This window comes from Desmodus rotundus, chromosome 2, assembly GCF_022682495.2.
Source record: "Desmodus rotundus isolate HL8 chromosome 2, HLdesRot8A.1, whole genome shotgun sequence".
Lineage (NCBI taxonomy): Eukaryota > Metazoa > Chordata > Mammalia > Chiroptera > Phyllostomidae > Desmodus > Desmodus rotundus.
This window is the reverse complement of record NC_071388.1, coordinates 6,293,415-6,313,509: the sequence shown is the minus strand read 5'-3', so window position 1 is coordinate 6,313,509 and position 20,095 is coordinate 6,293,415. Positions and strand designations below refer to the sequence as shown.

Here is a 20,095-nt window from a genome sequence, read left to right as displayed (position 1 = left end):
AAAATAAAATCTATTAAAGAATATTTTATTTTTTCAACTTTTATTATTATTATTATTATTTTTTGCCTTAAATCTTTTTGGAAATTTGAATGCCCATTTTGTTGAAGATTGTACTTATTTTGGTGTTGATTTTCATCTGCATGTTTCTTCATGTTGCAGTCCGATGCAGTGGTTTTGATGTCACAGTCTAGGCAGAGGACATGTAGGCGTAAATATCCAAATTATGGTAGAAGAAGTGTTGGACGGATTGAGTTATCTTCTGGAAATGAGTCTTCAAGCTCTATAAGACATGTGAGTTTTGTAACTTTAAAATATATAAAATAACCTTAAATAATTTCTTTTACGTTGACTCTACCCTGAAATTATGTGAAAATATACTATTCTTTTTTTTTGTTTGCTTTTGAGAATTAATTTATTTTTAGAGAGGGGAAGGGAGGGAGAAAGAGAGGGAGAGAAACATCAATGTTTGGATGCTTCTCCCGCACCCAGTACTAGAGACTTGGTCTGTAACCCAGGCATGTGCCCTGACTGAGAATCAAACCAGCGACCCTTTGGTTTGCAGGCTGGTGCTCAATCCACTGAGCCCCACCAGCCAGGGCTGAAAATATACTGCTCTGTAGAGGTTAAGATGAAATTTCACATTTTGAGCTTAAACAAAAATTATGCACAGCTTTGTTGAGATATTCACTATACTAGTGTACCATCCAGTAGTTTTTGTGTATTAACACAATAGTGCCATTATCACCACTATTTAATTTCAGAATACTTTCATTACCTCTAATAAGAAACCCTATCATTCCCATCACCCCCCAGCCCCTGACAACCACTAATCTACTTTCTGTCTCTATGGATTTGCCTATTCTGGACATTCTGGAATAATATATGATTTTGTGACTGGATTTTTCACTTACTGTAATATTTTCAAGGTTGATTCATGTGTAGCATGTATGAATACTTGATTCTTTTTCATTGTCCAATATGTGAACATACCACATTTTCTTTTTTCACTCATCCACTGAGGGACATTTGTATTGTTTCCACTTTTGGCTATTAATGAACAATGCTCCTTACTAACATTTATGTGTGGGTTGTTGTTTGAACATAAGTTTTCAGTTCATTTTAGTATTTACCTAGGAGTCGTGGTAACCCTGAGTTTAAACCTATTGAGGAATTTCCAGACTCTTTTCCAAAATGGCTGCATATTTTATATTCCATCAGTATTGTATGAGGGTTCCAGTTTCTCTACGTCTTTGCTAACACTTGTTATTGTCTGTCCTGATTTTAGCTATCTTAGTGAGTGTGAAGTGGTATTTCCTGAGGTTTTAATTTGCATTTCCCTAATGACTGATGATGTTGAACATGTTTTCATGTGATTATTTTCCATTTGTATATCTTTGGAAAAATTTCTGTGCAAATCTGTTGCTCTTTTTTTAGTTTGGTTATTTTTAATTGCTGTAAATGTTTTTTTGATATTCTGGATACAAGTCCTTTATTGGGTGTCTGACTTGCAAATATTTTCTCTCATTCAGTGGGCTGTCTTTTCACTTCTTTGATGCTTTCTTTTGAAGTGCAAAAGTTTGACGTTTGATGGAGTCCAGTTTGTTTTGCCCTTAGTTGCTTTTAATGTTGTATCTAACCTTTTTACTTGACTTTCAGTAATTGTATGTAAGTCACTGGTCTTCATTTTGATTTTCTTGGGGAACCAATATTTTTTGTAAAGTGTATTTAAAAATTAATAATAAAATGTTAATATTTTGTAATTAAGTAGTGTTTTGAGGAATGAAATGTTCCATATGGATGAATAATTTATTTTACTACTTTATAAGGCATTAGGATAATAGTAAACATACTGGGTTCTAGTTTAAACCCAAATTTTTCCACTTTGATAACTTGTTTAACCTTTCTGTATCGCTGCCATGTCTGTGAAAGTAATTGGTAATAGTATGTCCTCAGAGGTGGTGTGAGAATTGATTTATTTAATCATGTAAAGTGCTTAAAACAGTGCCTAATATCCAATAATGCTACCTGTTGTTACCATCAAAACTGTTCTTTTAAATGATTTCTTTATCTTTTTCTACCACCGTTTATTCCTCCATACCCTTTTCCACCTCCACGCATCCTCCTCCCCCGCTGCCACCATCACCACATTGTTGTCCTATCCCTGAGTTCGTTCTTTTTTTTTTCTCTTTTGCTCAATCCCTTACCCTCAACCCTTCCATTAAATGGTCTTGTTTTATGTACTGAGACTATTTATCACTTTATTGCTTCAAGAAGAATTGAAAGTGAAACAATGGTGAGATACCAGGACATACCTATTACAGTGCCTTAAGTCCAAAACACTGAGAACATTTACACGACTTTTTATTACCTTATTTTTCAGACTATAAGATGCACTCTGCCCCAAATTTGGGAGGAAAATGCGGTTGCGTCTTACAGTCTGAATGTAGCTTACCTGGCTCACTGGAGGGAGGCAGGCGGTGGTGGTGGAGTGGGTTTTTTTTCCATATTTTCCTCCTCTTAAACCTAGGTACGTCTTATGGTCCGGTGTGTTTTATAGTCCGAAAAATACAGTAACTTCACTCAGAGATCAAGATTTTTATTTTGTTCTCCCCCCACCCCCCAACCAATTAGGAGACCTCCTGTGATCAAAGTGAAGGTTCTTGTTCTTCGGAAGAAGAAGAATGGAAAAGTGATAGAAGAAGTGAAAGCGATAGTGAAAGTTCAAGGTATCTGTTTTTAATTGTTTTGATCTTTTAAGCATTTTAGTTATAGCCATGGTTGGAACTGTATTTGAATGGCATTCAAGTTGCAAGGGTTTGGAACTATGGAACAATTTACATTGAGTTTTTTTGAAGCTGGTAGTGGATCAATGGCTAGTATTCTGTGTCTCATTTGACTCTGCTTTTGCTCAGGGTAGGCTAGGAGTGGTCCCTTTCTTGGATCTTCTGTCACAGCTGGGAAAGTCCCTCTCTTGGCAAGAAACTCTGACTTCTTAACGCTTTCTGGTGGGGCTCTGTTTTCCTTGGGCTTCTCAGTGTATTCACTAATGGTTTGTTAATCCAGTTAAAATTTCTAGTGTATTCCTGAGCCTCCTCTATCTTAGTGGGGTGCTATTTATGGTTCTGTGTGACCACTACTGTTTTCATCACTACACTTCATTTTTTAAAAGGGGAATTGTTAGTTGGCTCTAGGTGTTTTTTCCATGAGATCTTATTTACATTATAATTTACAGGAATCCCTCAGGCTTACATTCATTCTAATTCCCAGTGTCAGTGAAGGTTTCTTTTTCTCATGATATTTGATTGTTTCTGTATTTGTTGATGGTGAGGGCAGATTGTCCAAGTTGAAGCTTCTTGGGGGTCTTTTTTCTCCTCCTCGTAGTCTCTGAAGGCTTAGATTCTGGTTCCCTTCAACTTAAAATGTTTTCCTTTTTTTAGTGACTCTTCATCTCAATATTCTGATTGGACAGCTGATGCAGGCATCAATTTGCAGCCTCCTTTAAGAACTTCATCTCGTCGGCGTATTACCCGATTTTGTAGTAGTTCAGAGGATGAAGTGTCTACTGAGAATTTATCTCCTCCTAAAAGGAGACAAAAGAGAAAGAAAGAAAATAAGCCCAAAAAAGAGGTAAGAAAAGTATATCTTTAGAAATAACATATATGTACAGTTTTATAGAGGTGTTTCTGTCCATATATAAAATTAGAAATCTTTTTGAAATTGGAGCTCTTTTTTTTTCTGTTGATAGTGTTACGTCATCGGGAGTTAAATGTAAAATGCAAACTCTGTGTGTCAGAAGCAAGTTGAGCCCATATTCAAGTAGAGGAGACTTTGGAGAGGACAGGTGTCAATGAACTTGGGCCATATTTTAAAATCGCCAGTATTAAAACCTCAAATCAAGAGGAGATTGCCTGTGGTGATTAGTCTGTGGTGAAATTCAGAGTGGTGTCTCAGGCAGAGTAGGCTGTGTATTGAAGAGGATTTAGGGTGGAAATTAGTCCCCTTGCATCTAGCATGTCAAGTGTTATAAGAATCTGTTAAATTCAGGAGATGCTAAGAAAGTGCAAGGTAGATCTACAGTGCAGACTAGTGATATGTTCCTGTGTATGTTCAGGAACCAAATATGTATGGTGTTCAAAAATTAATCATTAGGTGACTTGCAGTAAGAGTCATTCTAAATGGTGATGTTTCTTTTGTTTTTCAATTAAAGAGTAGGTGCTGCTCCTTTATATTCTACTAAACTCTGTTCTCTTCCTCTTGGCAGAATTTGCAGAGAATGACTCCGGCAGAGCTTGCAAATATGGAACATTTGTATGAATTTCATCCTCCAGTCTGGATAACTGACACCACGCTTCGAAGGTCTCCTTTTGTTCCGCAAATGGGTGATGAGGTGAGAGTAATGATAACATTTAAAAACTTGAATATGGCCCTGGCTGGTGTAGCTCAGTGGATTGAGCTCGGGCCGTGAACCAAAGGGTCGCTGGTTCGATTCCCAGTCAGGGCACTTGCCTGGGTTGCAGGCCAGGTCCCCAGTGGGGAGGCCACGTGAGAGGCAACCACACGTTGATGTTTCTCTCCCTCTCTTTCTCCCTCCCTTCCCCTCTCTCTAAATAAATAAATAAAACCTTAGAAAAAAATAAAAACTTAAATATGGAATATAAAAATGTTACTCTTAAGTTTTTATTTTTATTTGTTATTTTTCAATTATTCTTTTGTAGGTAATATATTTTCGACAGGGTCATGAAGCTTATATTGAGGCTGTCAGAAGAAATAACATTTATGAACTGAACCGTAACAAAGAGCCATGGAGAAAAATGGATCTTAGGGTAAGATGATGGTATTATTAAACATTTAGCACATATATAATTGAATTACTTATAAATCATTTAAAAAACCTGGAGACATATTTCATTACTATCTTTATATTAATTTCCTATTTAAAAACATTCCTGCTATTACCTCTAAGCTTTAAGATCCAGTAGGAAGCGTAATGTTTATTAGTGGGCAGTCTTCATATTGCTGATTGACATGCAAAATTCTAAGTGTGTTTGAGTTTCTTAGGAAGGCAGCTAGCTTTGCAGTATGTATCAGTAATCTTAAAATGTGATACTCAGGATAGACTTTAAAAAGCAGTGCAAGTTTTCAAAAAAAGAAATACAAACTGGAAAAAAGATTCAACCTCATGCATAATAAACAGAAACTTTAGCTCCCCTGTACTGAAACGGTTGTCAATCTGATAACTGAGAAGGCCCCTAAGTAACTAATGGGTGGGTGGTTTATAAGGTGTGGATACACCGGGCAAAGGGATGATTCATGTCCCAAGTTGGGCAGAGTGGAGACTTGCACAAAATTTTATCATGCTATTCAGTACGGGCACAATTTAAAACTTATGAATTGTTTATCTCTGGAATTTTTTATTTAATATTTTTGGACTGTGGTGACCACAAGTAACTGAAAAGCAGAAAGTGAAACTATGGATGAGGGAGGATTATTGTATTTTCTAAAGTGAATATATTTCTTATATTAGAAACAGTGTTAAATGTCTGTCTTCAAAAAGATGCAAAAGTAAACTTTAGCAAAAATAATTATAATTAATAGTCACCTAAACTTATCTGCTAGTTTGGAAGCCTAAATTGTGAATTAGCTAAATTTTGCAGTATGTAGAGAATTGGAGTCTTGAGGAATTGATTTATTTTAACCATTTATTCTTTTAAAAAATCTGTTGAAGGATCAAGAATTGGTCAAAATTGTTGGAATACGCTACGAGGTTGGGCCCCCTACACTCTGTTGCCTCAAACTGGCATTTATAGATCCTGCAACTGGGAAACTTACGGACAAATCTTTCTCTATTAGGTATGTGTTACTTTTTATGGAATTATTTAAATGTAGGTTTCCTTTCTTGCTGGGTAGTACGCTATTTTTATTTAGCTGCAGGGTGAATAGCAGAGTACTACGCAGACAGCCAGCCTACGGTATGGGTTTAAGTTCTGATAGATGGGACCCCACTAGAGGTGAGACTAAGGATGCCACAGCAGCTGCAGTTAGGCACTGGCACTGGCCTTTTCATACAGTTTTTCATGCCAGTTAAATATGTGGAGAGTTCCGGCCTGTAGGTGAAATGACTTCTGCTTTTGTTTTTGAGAAAATGTTAGAATTAATAATTTTCTAAACCTGTGCTGTCCAGATGATAGCCATTAGCCACATGTGGCTTTTGAGCACTGGAAATGTGGCTGATTAGAATTGAGTGTGATTTAAGTACACACTGAATTTTGAAAACTTGGTGTGAAGAAAAAGAATGTAAAATATCATTATTTTGTATTCATTACATGGTGAAACAATATGAGTATATATTGAGTTAAATATGATACACTGTTAAGATTAAGCTTACTGGTTTCTATTTATAAAAATTATATATGCAGTTCCCATTGTATTTACTTTGGACAGTGTTGCTTTAGAGTATAACCTGCTACACAAGGAATTTAATATTCTTTTATTTTTGTTTAGATATCATGATATGCCAGATGTTATTGACTTTCTTGTGTTGCGTCAATTTTACGATGAAGCAAGACAGAGGAATTGGCAGTCTAGTAAGTCTGTTTTTACTGAGTTTTGTGTATCCTTAGATATTAATCTCTACTTTGATTGGTGGGTGCAAATGTAAATTCTGGAAAGAAATACAAGGGACCGATAAGTATATTTTGCTTAGGGCTTGGTACTTACTACTTCTTAGTAGACTTTTAAGCCAAACAACATTTCTTCTTATGGTATATGACATTGTGAAGGGATATTTCTCACTCATTGACTGTAGTCTAGACTTTTTATTTCTTTTCAGACTTCCCCATACTGCATTATCTGTAATTAATTACATTTAACGTGACACCGGTCAATTCACAAAATTACCCTGTGATGTAAAACAATCAAAGTTGAAAAATAATGCAAATTTTACACAGATAATGTCTGGTATAGCAGAATTTTTACCTTTGTTGTCATATCAGCTCAGATTTAAAGAGGCTGCCTTGAAGAAACCATTTCTTTAAAAAATAAAAAATTTATGTGACGCTTAGGCTTTATAATCATGACATATGTAGGTGGACAGAAAAAATAAATCACTTCAGCGTGGGCACTAACTTGAATGTGGTTTTCATTCCATAATTAATTTGTGTTGTAGATCATTAATCTCGTCAGGTCATAATTGATGACTGATTAGGTCAGGTAATACCAATTAACAATTGTAATGGCCTGTTTTACAGGTGTACATAAAATATTTTCAGTATGTACTGTTTTCTTGGGGAGCTCGTATTAATGTTAGTCACTTAGGATAACTTATTCTCTTACTATCAGTTTTGATAATATCTCTTATTAGAAATATTAAGTTTTACCCAGTCTGTGTCTTTTGGTATATACATTCATAAATGATGTTAAGACCTCATTAATTTTCCTAGTTTCTGCTGCCTTTTTCTACAGATACTATAAACAGGTACATTTCAGATAAATTCCTAGAGCCATCTCTAGTCAAACAAAAGATCGTCGGAGTGTTACTGTTCTTAGTAAACTCTTTTTACCAGTAGTGTGAGAACAAATAATCAAGGTTATTTTGGACTAGAGGTAAAGCAATTGTTTTTGAAGAAAAGCATCTAGCCATTTACAGAGAAAGAGAGACAGCTAGAATATGTGAGTGTTAACAAGTCATACAGCCAAGCCCCAAAGAACTTAAAGTTTCTTATCTTTAATATTTTCCAACCCCTTATGACATATAAGTCAGAAGCCCTTATTTTACTCTGCTAACATGTCCATTCAAAAATGTTTTTAAACTTAATTTTCTATAGCTAGACTTTAGATACGGATTCCCAGTTGCCCCTTACAATATAGTGGTTTTTGTTTTATTTTTGTGACTGAGAAATTATTGTACTAGATCTTCTATACTACTGTTCAATAATTAATTCATTTTTGCTTCCCCATAAAATCTTACCTATTCTCCTGCAGTTTGAGCTGTGCTATTAGAGGAATTTGCCTGTTTCTGTTTATACTGTGTTGAGAACTTACCAGGTGTTTATCCTACTTGTGAATAGCAAAATAGGTTTATTTGAAAATTCTTAATGGAAATTCAAGATGGCAGCAGAGTAGGTGGAAGTTCTACTCATCACCTCCCAGGACCAAATTGGAATTACAATTAAATTATAGAACAGTCAATGTGAATAACCAAGAAAATAGTTAATGGAATAGAAAAAACAATTTGTACCATGAGAAAAATAATTTTTATAGCTCCCTTTAAAATGTTAGTCTTAATAAAGAAATATTTTTGTTTAAGCTGAGTGAATCTTCTAGTGTTAGGTAAATAGAGAACAAAAATATTATAAAGTAAATTTTTGTTCTCCAAGACTGGCTCTCTAGCCCTTACCGGTGTGGCTTGGTTGGGTGTTATCCTGCAAACCAAAAGGTCACTGGTTCAATTCCTGGTTGGGGCACATGTCTGGGTTGCAAGTTCGAGTTCTGGGTTAGTGTGTGTATGAGGGACAACCAATCGATGTTTCCCTCTCTTTCTCCCTCCCTTCTCCTCTCTCTAAAAATAAATAAATAAAATATTAAAAAAAAAGACTGGTTCTCTTATAACCATGTTTATAGGCCTCTCAAAGTGAAGCCATTGGATTTGCTATTACAATGTTTATTATCATAAATATGTAATTGATATTCATGTTACATTAGGTTATTTACATTACAGGATTGGACAAAAACCATGGTATTATATCAGATTTGTAGTATATGCCTTAAATTTAAAAAGTTAGAAAAAATTTCTTAAGATTTATTTTTAAAGTTGAAGTTTTAGAATATATATTAATGAAATATTTTCAAAAGTAGAATTTTATTAATGATACAAAGGTGGGTAGAGGAAATGATGTAAAATATACATAAAAGTTGTGTTTACACGAATTTGAAAATATATTAATAATAAAACGTAACACTGATAGTCGTGATATTGCTATTTTTACAGGATTCACTATAAGCATAACTCTTTAGTCAAGACTTTGTGTATTTTATTATGTAAATACTCTCTTAGGGGTGAAATGTAGCTTTGATTTTGATTGGTATTGTTTCTGCAAAACTTTCATTGAAGAAGGAATTGTTAATCTACTAAATAATTATTTTATTTTTTTTACATGACAGTATCTAAAGAATTATTAATGCTGTATGATTGACTTTTTTTCTCATTTATTTTGTTTTGAAAATGGTGTTATTGATGGGAAGGAAGAGATAGGGTTCTTAGAACAGTTTATATGTAATACAGATGTCAAATGCAGTTAATTTCCCTAGAGGTGTTATAATTATAGGATACATTTAGAAATGTGTGTAACCTAAAATCCTTGAAGTCACTGAAGTATTTGTTCCACAGTTGGTATGTACAGAGGCCTTACTAAGACCTGCTTGCCTGCTTTTATATTATGCTGAGATAATAGGATATGTGGATGTTTAACATTTTAAAACAGTAAATATGTATTACTGAAGATAGATATACACCTGATTTTTATTATGAGATCTTAAGAATTAGAACACTGTTTTATGTGAAGATACTTATACAGGAACAACTTTAAAATAATCATGGATTAAATCTAATCATAGTTTTATAATTTGTTTTTCAGGAAATGTTTCATTTTATTTTTTTAAACATTCCACTTATTTTCAGAGAGAGGGAAAGGGAGGGAGAAAGAGAGGGAGAGAAATATCAGTGTGCCAAGAGATACATCGATTGGTTGCCTCTCTCATGCCCCCAAGCTGGGGACCTGGCCCACAACCCAGGCATGTGCCCTGATGGGAATTGAACTGGTGACCTTTTCAGTTTGCAGGCCTGGCACTCAATCCACTGAGCCACACCAGCCAGGGCAGGAAATGTTATATTTTATAAGTATGTATTTAATGTAGTTATCACACAAGTATTTATTGATAGTATACATCGTTATAAAAGATTTTTGAGTTTTGTTAAATTTTTTTCTTTATTGTAAAATGTCATAGAACTTATTTTGGGGTGGGCATTTGGATTCACTAAACAATGGAACCTAGTCATAAACCATTTTAGCCAATTTTGTCGTATGGTTATATACCTTCAGTAAATTGCTGAGTGTAACATTGTATCTTTTTTACATCTGTTTTACCGAAGATTGCTGGAAAGTAGGGAGGAATGGTTAATTTTGATATAGAAAAATGCTTTGATTACTTTATCTTCACTGAAATCTTTATGATGTTTTATAAATTAAAAATGTTAGTGTTTCAAACTGGTGTCTCAGACTGGGTCATATCTCTTCTAGGTGACAGATTCCGTTCTATCATTGATGATGCCTGGTGGTTTGGAACAGTGCTAAGCCAAGAGCCCTATCAGCCACAGTACCCTGATAGTCATTTCCAGTGTTACATTGTTAGGTCTGTATGCAGATGAAAACAAATCATCTACAAACATTTGTTCATTGTGGCAGGTTGTTGTATGAACAACTAACACATTTCAGGTTAAAAATCCCCATGATTTAATCTCTAATTAAGTCACTCATGAGTGACTCTCAGAAGTCACTAATCTCACCTCTACATTGTCTCTTTAACATGTCCCTGTCATTTCTTGTACACTGGTACCCCAAGGGTGCAACCTCTGCTTGCTTCCCTGGGGCCTTTTCTGTAGCTTCTTGATACTTCTCCATCTGACATTGTAGGATCATTGTCCAGGAGCATATAGTACATCATTTCTTTTGTACAAAAAAAAATCTTTGCTGCCTTTCCATTGTCTGTGGAATAAAGTCCACATGCTAAAGTGTCACATTCGAGGGCTTCACAATATGTGTGAGGTTTTCTTCACTTAACCCTAGCAAGGACTACAGAAGGTTTCTGGTTTTGTCCTTGAACCTGCCATACATTTTACACTTATTCCTTATAATGTGTCTTTCTAAAAAATTTTTCCTGTTAATATTTAAACTTTTACTGCTACAGTCAGGTTAATTTTCACATTTTCTCTCTTCCTGTTTCCTCTTGTAGTGGATACTAGGTATTAGCCACCAGTTGTCTTTATGAAAGGCTAACCAGACTTTTCTTTTGGTTTTAACAGGTGGGACAACACTGAAATTGAAAAGCTTAGCCCATGGGATATGGAACCAATTCCCGATAATGGTATGTAATTGCTAAGTAATTAAAGTATTTTATCTTTATATTTTTAATTTTTTTTTATCTCACTGAAGCACATAGATGAAATTATATTTTTCGAGAAATGTTTTAAAATTACTACAGTAGGGGTGGGGAGAAAATGCAGACAACTGTAACTGAACAACAATAAAATAATTTAAAAACTGAAAAAACCCCAAAATTCAAAACAAAACAAAAAAAATTACTACAGTAACTGTGAGCTTTACTAAAAGAAGTCAACAGAATTATGTGTATCTGGTTTCTTCTTTTTTATCCTGAGCTTCCAGCTTGATGCTGGCTGTATATTAGTAGACCACTGTCACTTCTCATATAAAGCTGCTTAAAACTCTCATGGCCTGCATTTCCTTTTCCTCATCCTTACTCTATTATCCTTGTTCTTCCTTCAAAGGAGAGCTCTCATTTGACTTCCTTCTGTCTTGCTCTATCTCAGCCTGTCTGTTGTACTGTGGATTGTCTGTCCCTTTCCTGTGAGAGAGAGGTGTCTGTGCTACAGCCAGCCTCTTCCTTCAGTGCTTGCTGTCCTACTGCTTTTAGCTTCTGTTGGACCTGACACACACTTAATTTATTCCCGGCAACAGTTTTAGTTTCCTCTTTTTTTCTCCTTTTGAGTTTGCATTTGTTTCTTGTACCTTAAAATGTCTTTTGGCTGGCTTTCTTGAACATTTTATCTACTGAGTTATTTTCCTCTTGTAAACTTTTTGGAGGAGTGCACTGTGTCTGTTGCCTCCATTTCTTCACTATCAAGCTTTCTTTTATATTAGTGTTTATTCAGTGTAAAAACATATAGAAACTTTTGTCCTTCCACGCCCACCTTTTTTTTGATGCAGGAAATCGCTGCTTTGCAAGTTTTACCTGTTTCTATCTTAGCGGAGCCCTTTGTGTTTACTCTTTGATAGATCTCCATCAGTCATGGTCTTGGTTTACCATGAGAACTTTTTTTCAAAAAATGTTTTTCTAATAACTGCATTCTTTAAAGTCACCAGTGACCTCCCTTTGTTAGATTTTCATTTGAACTTAGTATCTTACAAATAGTAGGAGGTGCTATTTTGTAATGTAGAAAGCATATCAAAGGTAAGTAAAAACCAACATTTTTTGAGGTCTTACTCTGTTTCTAAGAACTGTGTGTAACGGTTCACCCCTACTCTGGGGTTGGTGCTCTATTAACTTAGTTTGCAGATGAAGGAGCTAAGGCTCATGGAGTTGGCAGTAACTTGTTTAAGGTCACACACACATCTAGAAGGGATAGGAGCTGGGATTGATTCTAACTCAAGCTGTCTGCTCCAACCAGTGCCTTTAGCTACTGTTTACAGGTGCTCTTTTTACTACAAATCAGTGAAAGCACTTATATGAAGAGATTTTTCATGTTAACGAGGTCAGTAAGTCTTTAGAAGAATTGTCAAAAGACATCAGCAGGCAGAAAAATAAACATAGGAAGAGAGATTCATTTGCATTATTAGTCTTGGAAATGTGTATTAAAATAACAACAAAATATGGTTTTATCGATCAGATTGTTAGATAAGTAAGTGTATCTTCTAGTCCTGTTAACGTCTTTCTCCTTTTATTTATGATTTTCAAGAAAATGTCCTCTGAATATTAATAATGTCTCTTGTTCCTTTTTAAAATGTGGACTCTTATTATCAGTTTTTATTACACTTTTAAATATTTTGTTTTGAAATAATTTTAGACTTACAAAATTATACAAAAATAGTACATAGAATTTATGAATGTTCAATTTTCTCAAATGTTAACATCTTAGATAACTATAGTGCAGCTTTCAAAATCAGGAAATTATCATTGATTCAATTCTAATCTATATCTATAGACTTTCAAATTTGGGCTGTTGTCCTAATGTCTTCACATACTGGATTTCTTTGCCATGCCTTCTTAATCTCTTTCAATCTGGGATCCCTGGGTCTTTCCACAATTTTTCATGACCATGACATTTTTGAAAAGTACTGGCCAGTTAATTTTGTAGAATTTCTCTTTGTTTGGTTTGTCTGATGTTTTGTCATGATTAAATGCAGGGTTTGCATTTGGGGCGAGAGTGTCAGAGAAGTGATGTTGTGTTTTCAGCATCTTGTGTGGGGGGCACGTGATACCAGTTTGTCCTGTTGGTGGGCATGTTAGCTTTAATGGTTTGATTGAGGTGGTGTCTGCCAGGTTTCTCTGCTGTTAAGTAACTACTTTGCCCTTTGTGATTAGTGTCTTTTATATGACCTTTGAGAATTGAACGTATAGTGTATATTTGTTTTTGGTTTGTTTTATCCTTTTAATTCTTTTTTAATGGAATTCTTAGTTGATCCACCTGAAGAATTAGGAGCTAGTATTTCTGTCACTTCAGATGAGCTAGAGAAATTGCTCTACAAACCACAAGATGGTGAATGGGGTCATAAATCAAGAGATGAAGAATGTGAACGAATTATTAGTGGTATAGATCAACTTTTGAATCTTGGTGAGTACTTTTAGTATGAAAAGTTTCATGTTCAAGCTCTCTTTTCCACACAAGTATTTTTAAAAAGTCATAATTGTGGTTGTGTTTATTACTACAATTTCTATTTGTTATCTTTCAGTTAAGCCTGCAGTGTTTAATGTAGCTGTAGCATGTTTTATGAATGATTTGTAGAGAAATACTACTTACAGGTTGTGAATTTATTGATAAAAACTCTTCTGTCTGCCCTGACAGATATAGCGGCAGCTTTTGCAGGCCCAGTTGATCTGTGCACATACCCGAAGTACTGTACTGTAGTGGCTTACCCAACTGATCTTTACACAATTCGAATGAGACTTGTTAATCGATTTTACAGGTTAGTAGAAACCTACTTTAAAAATAGCTTGAAAAGATACTTGGCCATACCAACTAGAGTAAATAGAGGTAATGGTAGTTGATTGTGACAGTGGTGAGTGGGGAGGGACTAACACATCATTTTCTGTTTTTTTTTTTTTTTTAATTGTAATTTCTTGGTCCTGTAAGACAGTGGTACCCGGCCTGTTTGGTACCAGGGACTGGTTTCGTGAGCGGGGGTTGTGAGGGACACACAGGAGGTGGAGCTTGGAGCTCAGGTGAACTTTGCTTGCTCACACGCAACCTGCTGTGGATGTGAGGGGTGGGGGGTTACAGGAGGAGGGTTTGCTCAGGTGAGCTTGTTTTGCTGCTCTCACTTGCCCATTGGCCTGCTGTGTGGAAGGGGGGGAAGGAAACAACATGTTAGTGGCCTGGTTCCTGACCTGTAGTGGTCCGTGGCCCAGGGGTTGGGGATCCTTGCTGTAATACATTATGTTAGGTGCTTGTGGGTAGGTGTGGATAGAACCTGGATAAGAAAAATTTTCAGATTTCATTCTTCAATCTTTAGTAGTCTGTTCTTCTTAAAAATTATGTTAAATAGTTAGAAATTGTATTTTTTATTTGTATGTTTAACATTCCTATTTAGCTGCACCATTTAAAAATAAAATTTAGTTTCATTGACAGTTGGCCTTTGAAAAATTAATTTCCTAGAGTCATGTACTTTTTATCTCTGGCTTCTAGAGCATTGATAACTCTAAAATTTTCTGTTCTCATTGATTTTTTTTAAAGCAGTTGATGCTATCTTTATTTTATAATTCAACTACTTCGAAAGATTGTTATAAAAAATTGACTTTTTGAGTTTACATTGTTGGCATAATTTATGTCAAACATGGAAATGTGCATTTGATCAGAAACCCCTTTGCAAATTTACAGTGAGATTGACTCCCAGGGTTGATGGTATTGAACACATTTTCTTCACTGAGTCTCAGCAGCTTTAAATGTACCCATAGGCAGTGTGAAAAGGGCGGTTCGCTATGTTGGTTTTCTGGATGTGAATAAGTGGTCTGTTAAGATTTTTATCCTTGAATGTATTCTCTGTAGTTCGGCATCCAGTGTAATTGCTTATGACTAGGATCAAGTCGACAGCATGAGAAGGTTATTCATTGTTACTTTGCACTTATGATCTAAGTAATATTATCATGCTGGCTTAACATACTGGATTTTGTACTTGGTTTCTGTCTTTTTGTTGTCTAAATCCTAAATTGCCTTTTTGTTTTGAAGGAGGCTATCTGCATTGATTTGGGAAGTCAGATATATAGAACATAATGCCAGGACATTTAACGAACCTGAGAGTGTAATTGCACGATCAGCTAAGAAGATAACTGACCAACTTTTAAAATTTATCAAGTAAGTGAATTCATATGTCGGTGTTGTGGAAAAGTGAATGACTTTGCATTTTGTGTTCTTGCTATCCAGTTCTTAATTTAAGCTCTCCAGTACTTAGTTTTTGCTCTCTGAATTTTATATCCTTTTAACATGTTACTTTAAATGCCATTTCTTTACATAGTTACTATGATTGCAATTTCTGTAAAGGGATAAAAATAATTTTCGTACTTTTAAAAATTTTGAAGTAATTTTACATTAGACAGTTGTCACATATATACATATCCTTCACCTGTTTACCTTGATTAACATTTTTTTTTCACATATTTACGGTGTCCTGATAAAATGCTACGGAATTATCCTTGGTATAATACTATTGACTCAACTGTAGCACTTACTTGGGTTTATTAGTTTTTATATCAGTGTCCTTTTTCTCTTTCAGGGTCTTATCCAGAATCTCCATCTTATTTACTGTTTTGTTTTCTTAATTTTCTTTTAACCCATTTCCCCAATCTTTCTTTCATGACTTTTTCATTTTTTACAAGTCTTAGACAATTTGTTGTGGGTACTTAATTTGGGTTTGTCTAATGTTTTCTCATGATTAGATTGAATTTTAAGTTTTGGATTGTGTACTATGAGAGTGTTTGTACATGCATGAATGTACCACATACTTTTGTGCATCAGGAAATCAGGTTTCGAATACTGTGGTGAAAATTGACCTGGAAATTGAAATCCAAGGTCTAGCCCAGTCTGTTCCAGTGAATATATTTTGTGTGGTTTGGACAGATTTTCAACGTATCTTTTAAAATGAGTGATTTTTGCTATATGATTTTACATGTCTTTTCCCCACAGCTCTAAAAATTCTGTGAAAGAATATATTAGAGAACACAGTTTATAAACTGTGCCATTATTTTCAGTAGGTAGCAATAAATTGGGAAATAACTGATTGTAGTCTGTCCTACTTCCCAGGAACACATGGACTTTCCCAGAACTTTCTTCTTTTTTTCTTCAGGAAGATCACATACCCATTTTCATCTTCTTTATGCCTGGATATTCCTACTTTAGGCTTCTTTCTGTGTTTAGTGAGGTTAAGGTGTAATTTGCTTTATTTTCTTCTTCCTTTTTTCTTCTATCCTCTTTTATCTCAAATCAGCTATTTTTCTGGTACTCAAACTCTATGACTGTTACTATTGATGATACTTAGAAAAATTCATCTGTGTGGTCATCACCTGTTATTTCTGGATTATCAGCTAAATTTGCATACATACTTAACTGGGAGGGGGGAACCCTCTTACTTTCCATATTCTTAGTTGGTCAGTTGTTTCCATAGAAGATGGAATAAAAACCTGATATTTCTCTGCCTGAAATTAAGTATGCACAGTTGGGCAACTGTTTATATCTAACCAGTAGTTTGTGTGAATCTTTGGCAATAATAATGACATCTGTATGCTGTTAAAAGAAAGAATAATTATTATAATTTTTTTTTTTTTAGGAATCAAGACTGTACAGATATCTCAGAACTTTCTATTACTTCTGAAAATGATGAGCAAAATGCCAAATCTTTGGTATGAAGTTTGTCAATTTTACAGTGATTTTTGTTAATTTCAAATGGTAACTTGAAAATAATAAGTGAAGTAGAAAATGTTGATTACCTATATCAGTTCTTGCTATATTCCAATGAACTATGAAAATAGGGCACTTGATAAATATATATATTTTAATTATTTAGATGGTCAGCGATGGGATTTATTTTAGCCAATAATATCAATATATCAAACAAAATATGTCTTAAGTGAGTAACTTAGGTATAGAATATGTTCTCTTTCCAAATTTAGCTCTAGAAGGGTGTATGAAAGAAGTACCTTTGAGATATTTTTTGTAAAACCAGTATCTGAGAATTGAATCTAATTATAATGAAAAATTAATGAACTTTACCATTCTCAAAGTACTCAGGTTCTTCACTCGGGACAGTCTTGAAGTGTCAGTAAGGTGAATATCAGTGATGATGAGTTACTTACAGAATCAGGCTGTCAGATTCTGTGGCAGGACAAATATTCTTAAACAATAGAGTGTAATTTCTACACAAACTTTTATTGTAGTACACCGATTTTCATGCTGATTTATATTGGAATAAAAATGGGTATAGATTTAGGGAATAAGAAATGTGGAGAGTATGAAATACAGGCATTATAGGGGACTCCGTATAAATAGATATAAAATGTAAATTTAAAGCTGCATTTTATAGCTATATTTTGGAATTAGTGCATGTTGTTAGGGAATGTAAAGGGTTGTTAAGGATGTTTGGTTTGTTGGAGTCTGCATGTCACAAAGATCATATGATACACTCTATCTTTTGAGATTTTAACAAGTTAAAACCCTGTCTTTCATATACTTTTAAAGTTAAGATTATTACTTTTCTAATGAGAATATTAACCCTTAAAGTGCTCTGATTTTTGTTCCTAGGATGATAGTGATCTCCCTAAAACATCTTCTGGAAGGAGAGTAAGTTAATCTGCCTGATTGACATTTGTGGTTTATTTATTCTTTATTTAAGGCCAACCTCAGATTTTAGGTGTTGTGTTGGGAAAGTTAGGGGATATAGATAGGGAATATTTTGTAAGAGAAAGAGGAGCAATCACTGAAAGCTGGGTAGTTAAGGTTTAGTGGAAGAGTTGAGATTTGAAGTATGTTCTCAGAATGAGATGGAGTTTGAACAGTCAAAAAGTAGGGGGTATTATGATCCAAGCTGGAAAAGGAGGGAAATATGGCGTGTCATTGGACTACCAAGGGCACTGGCCTGACTGGTGTAGAGCTTGAATGTTGGAATGAACAAAGTGGCTGTGTCTGGCTGTAATTTGGGGAGGAGATTATGGGAGTAATACTAACCACCAAGGTTTTTATTTAAAGTAGAGAATCAGTTGCACAGCCAGAATAGATAAATAGATTTTGAGGGATAAGAAGATAGGCAGTAACCCTGACTGGTGTGGCTAAGTGGGTTGGACATCGTTCCGCAAACTGAAAGGTTGCTGGTTTGATTCCAGGTCAGGGCACATGCCTGGGTTGCGAGCCATGTCCCTGGTTGGAGGCCTGTATGAGAGAGGCAACCAATGGATGTTTTCTCTGGCACATTGATGTTTCTCTCCCTTTCTTTTTCCCTGTCTCTAAAGATGAATAAATAAAATCTTTAAAAAAAAGATAGGGAGGAAGGATGTGAATTAGGAGTTTTGCAAGAATCTAGGAGTAAAGGATGGGAACCTAGTCAAAGATAATGTTTGCTTGGAATGCAGAGGAAGGGAAAAAGATGAGACCTTTGAAGGGGAAAATTAACTAGCATTTGGTGACTGAAACTTTTTTAAAAAATGAGGATAAGTTGGGCGTATGGAAATGTCTTAGATATTTTGTAGTTAGAATTGTGGTGTGACCAGCAGAACTCTTGAAGTTCTAATGTAATATATTAATTAAAAGTTAAGGTTATGAATGTGAAAATGCTCAAAAATGTTAATGTTTTAATTTTCATCTAAATGTTGCTTACACTTAAGCTTTTTATAACAGTTTCCATAATATGCTCGCCCCAGATAACATTGAAAAGTTAGACTTGTAGTACTGTCAGCTGACTTGTCATCTTCATACAGTTCTCCCAAGTGATTAGTACTTGTTCAGAATCTGTTTGCTCTGACTGCTCTAGCAAATTACAAATCTAGTGGCTTAAACAACAAATATATTAGGTTACATTTCTGTAAATTAGAAGTTTGACATGGGTTTCGCTGGGCTAAAATCAAGGTGTCAGCATGGCTGGGTTCTTTTCTGGAAGCTCTAGGGTAGTTGTTTCCTCGCATTTTTCAGCTTCTAGAGGCTCATGGCCCCCTTCTTCCACATTTAGGTTAGCAGCGTAACCTCTTCCAGTCTCCTCCTCTGACCCTCTGCCTCCCTCTTGTAAGGACCCTGGTGGTTACACTGTGCCCACCCTGATAATCCAGACAAGGCTCCCCATCTCAAGATCATACCTGTAGTCACAGATACAGATTGCTTTCTGCCATGTAAAATGACATAGTCACTTTGGGATTAGGTTCTGGGATTAGGTATGGACATCTCTGCATCATTATTCTGCCTACCACATTATCCAGTGTGATATTTCAAAATCTGTGATGACATTTTCTAACCATGGGAGATAAGTGCTGGAGTGAAAAATGTTTCTAGAGTAATATATGTTACATTATTGGATTTTTACAGAAGAGTGGATTTTTTCCAAGTTGATAGAAAAACAAATATCATATTATAGTGTCACTTTCCAACAATGAAAATACTTTTAATATTGTGAATATATTTTTAGGTCCATAATTGGAAAAAAAGGAGCAGCAAAGCAAGCAACTGTGTTGAAAGCAACTGGAAGAAACAGTGTAAAGAACTAGTGAACTTAATTTTTCAATGTGAAGATTCTGAACCATTTAGACAACCTGTTGATTTGGTTGAATATCCAGTGAGTTGCCATTGTTTGACTGTTTGGGGATTTCTTATTTTGTGTAGAGGAGATGGGGGGTGGAGGTATTTAAATTAAACTTTTAAAGAATAAGTTGTCTAGGTGTCATGTTAGCTTTTTTTTCTCTTACCACTGAGTCCGTTACAGGATGATGGAAGGCTTGTACACTGTGCCCATTATCTAAGGAGGCCCAGCTCCAGGGAGACGATAAATGAGATAAAAAGTGTCTGTCTTGCTCTGGCTGGGTTGCTCAGTTAGTTGGAGCACTATCCCATGTACCA

The 20,095-nt window shown here is 35.1% G+C and overlaps 1 protein-coding gene and 1 long non-coding RNA gene across 4 annotated transcripts in view; one reads left to right on the top strand and one right to left on the bottom strand.

Moving 5' to 3' along the window:
• Window positions 1-20,095, top strand: part of BRWD1 (bromodomain and WD repeat domain containing 1) — a 105,404-nt gene that overhangs the window by 55,686 nt on the left and 29,623 nt on the right. For all 3 annotated transcript variants that reach the window (XM_053917203.2, XM_053917192.2, XM_024561677.4), the window contains 15 exons: window positions 160-291; window positions 2,632-2,726; window positions 3,438-3,627; window positions 4,262-4,387; window positions 4,716-4,823; window positions 5,726-5,850; window positions 6,502-6,584; window positions 10,296-10,407; window positions 11,078-11,139; window positions 13,469-13,624; window positions 13,856-13,976; window positions 15,236-15,361; window positions 16,830-16,902; window positions 17,801-17,839; window positions 19,668-19,814. In XM_053917203.2, coding sequence (XP_053773178.1) covers window positions 160-291; window positions 2,632-2,726; window positions 3,438-3,627; window positions 4,262-4,387; window positions 4,716-4,823; window positions 5,726-5,850; window positions 6,502-6,584; window positions 10,296-10,407; window positions 11,078-11,139; window positions 13,469-13,624; window positions 13,856-13,976; window positions 15,236-15,361; window positions 16,830-16,902; window positions 17,801-17,839; window positions 19,668-19,814 — 1,695 coding nt within the window. The remainder of the gene's footprint in view (window positions 1-159; window positions 292-2,631; window positions 2,727-3,437; window positions 3,628-4,261; window positions 4,388-4,715; window positions 4,824-5,725; window positions 5,851-6,501; window positions 6,585-10,295; window positions 10,408-11,077; window positions 11,140-13,468; window positions 13,625-13,855; window positions 13,977-15,235; window positions 15,362-16,829; window positions 16,903-17,800; window positions 17,840-19,667; window positions 19,815-20,095) is intronic.
• The window catches only part of LOC123479775 (uncharacterized), a 50,275-nt gene continuing 32,760 nt past the window's right edge, over window positions 2,581-20,095 (bottom strand). The window contains exon 2 of the long non-coding RNA XR_006655521.2: window positions 2,581-3,580. This is a non-coding gene — a long non-coding RNA (uncharacterized lncRNA). The remainder of the gene's footprint in view (window positions 3,581-20,095) is intronic.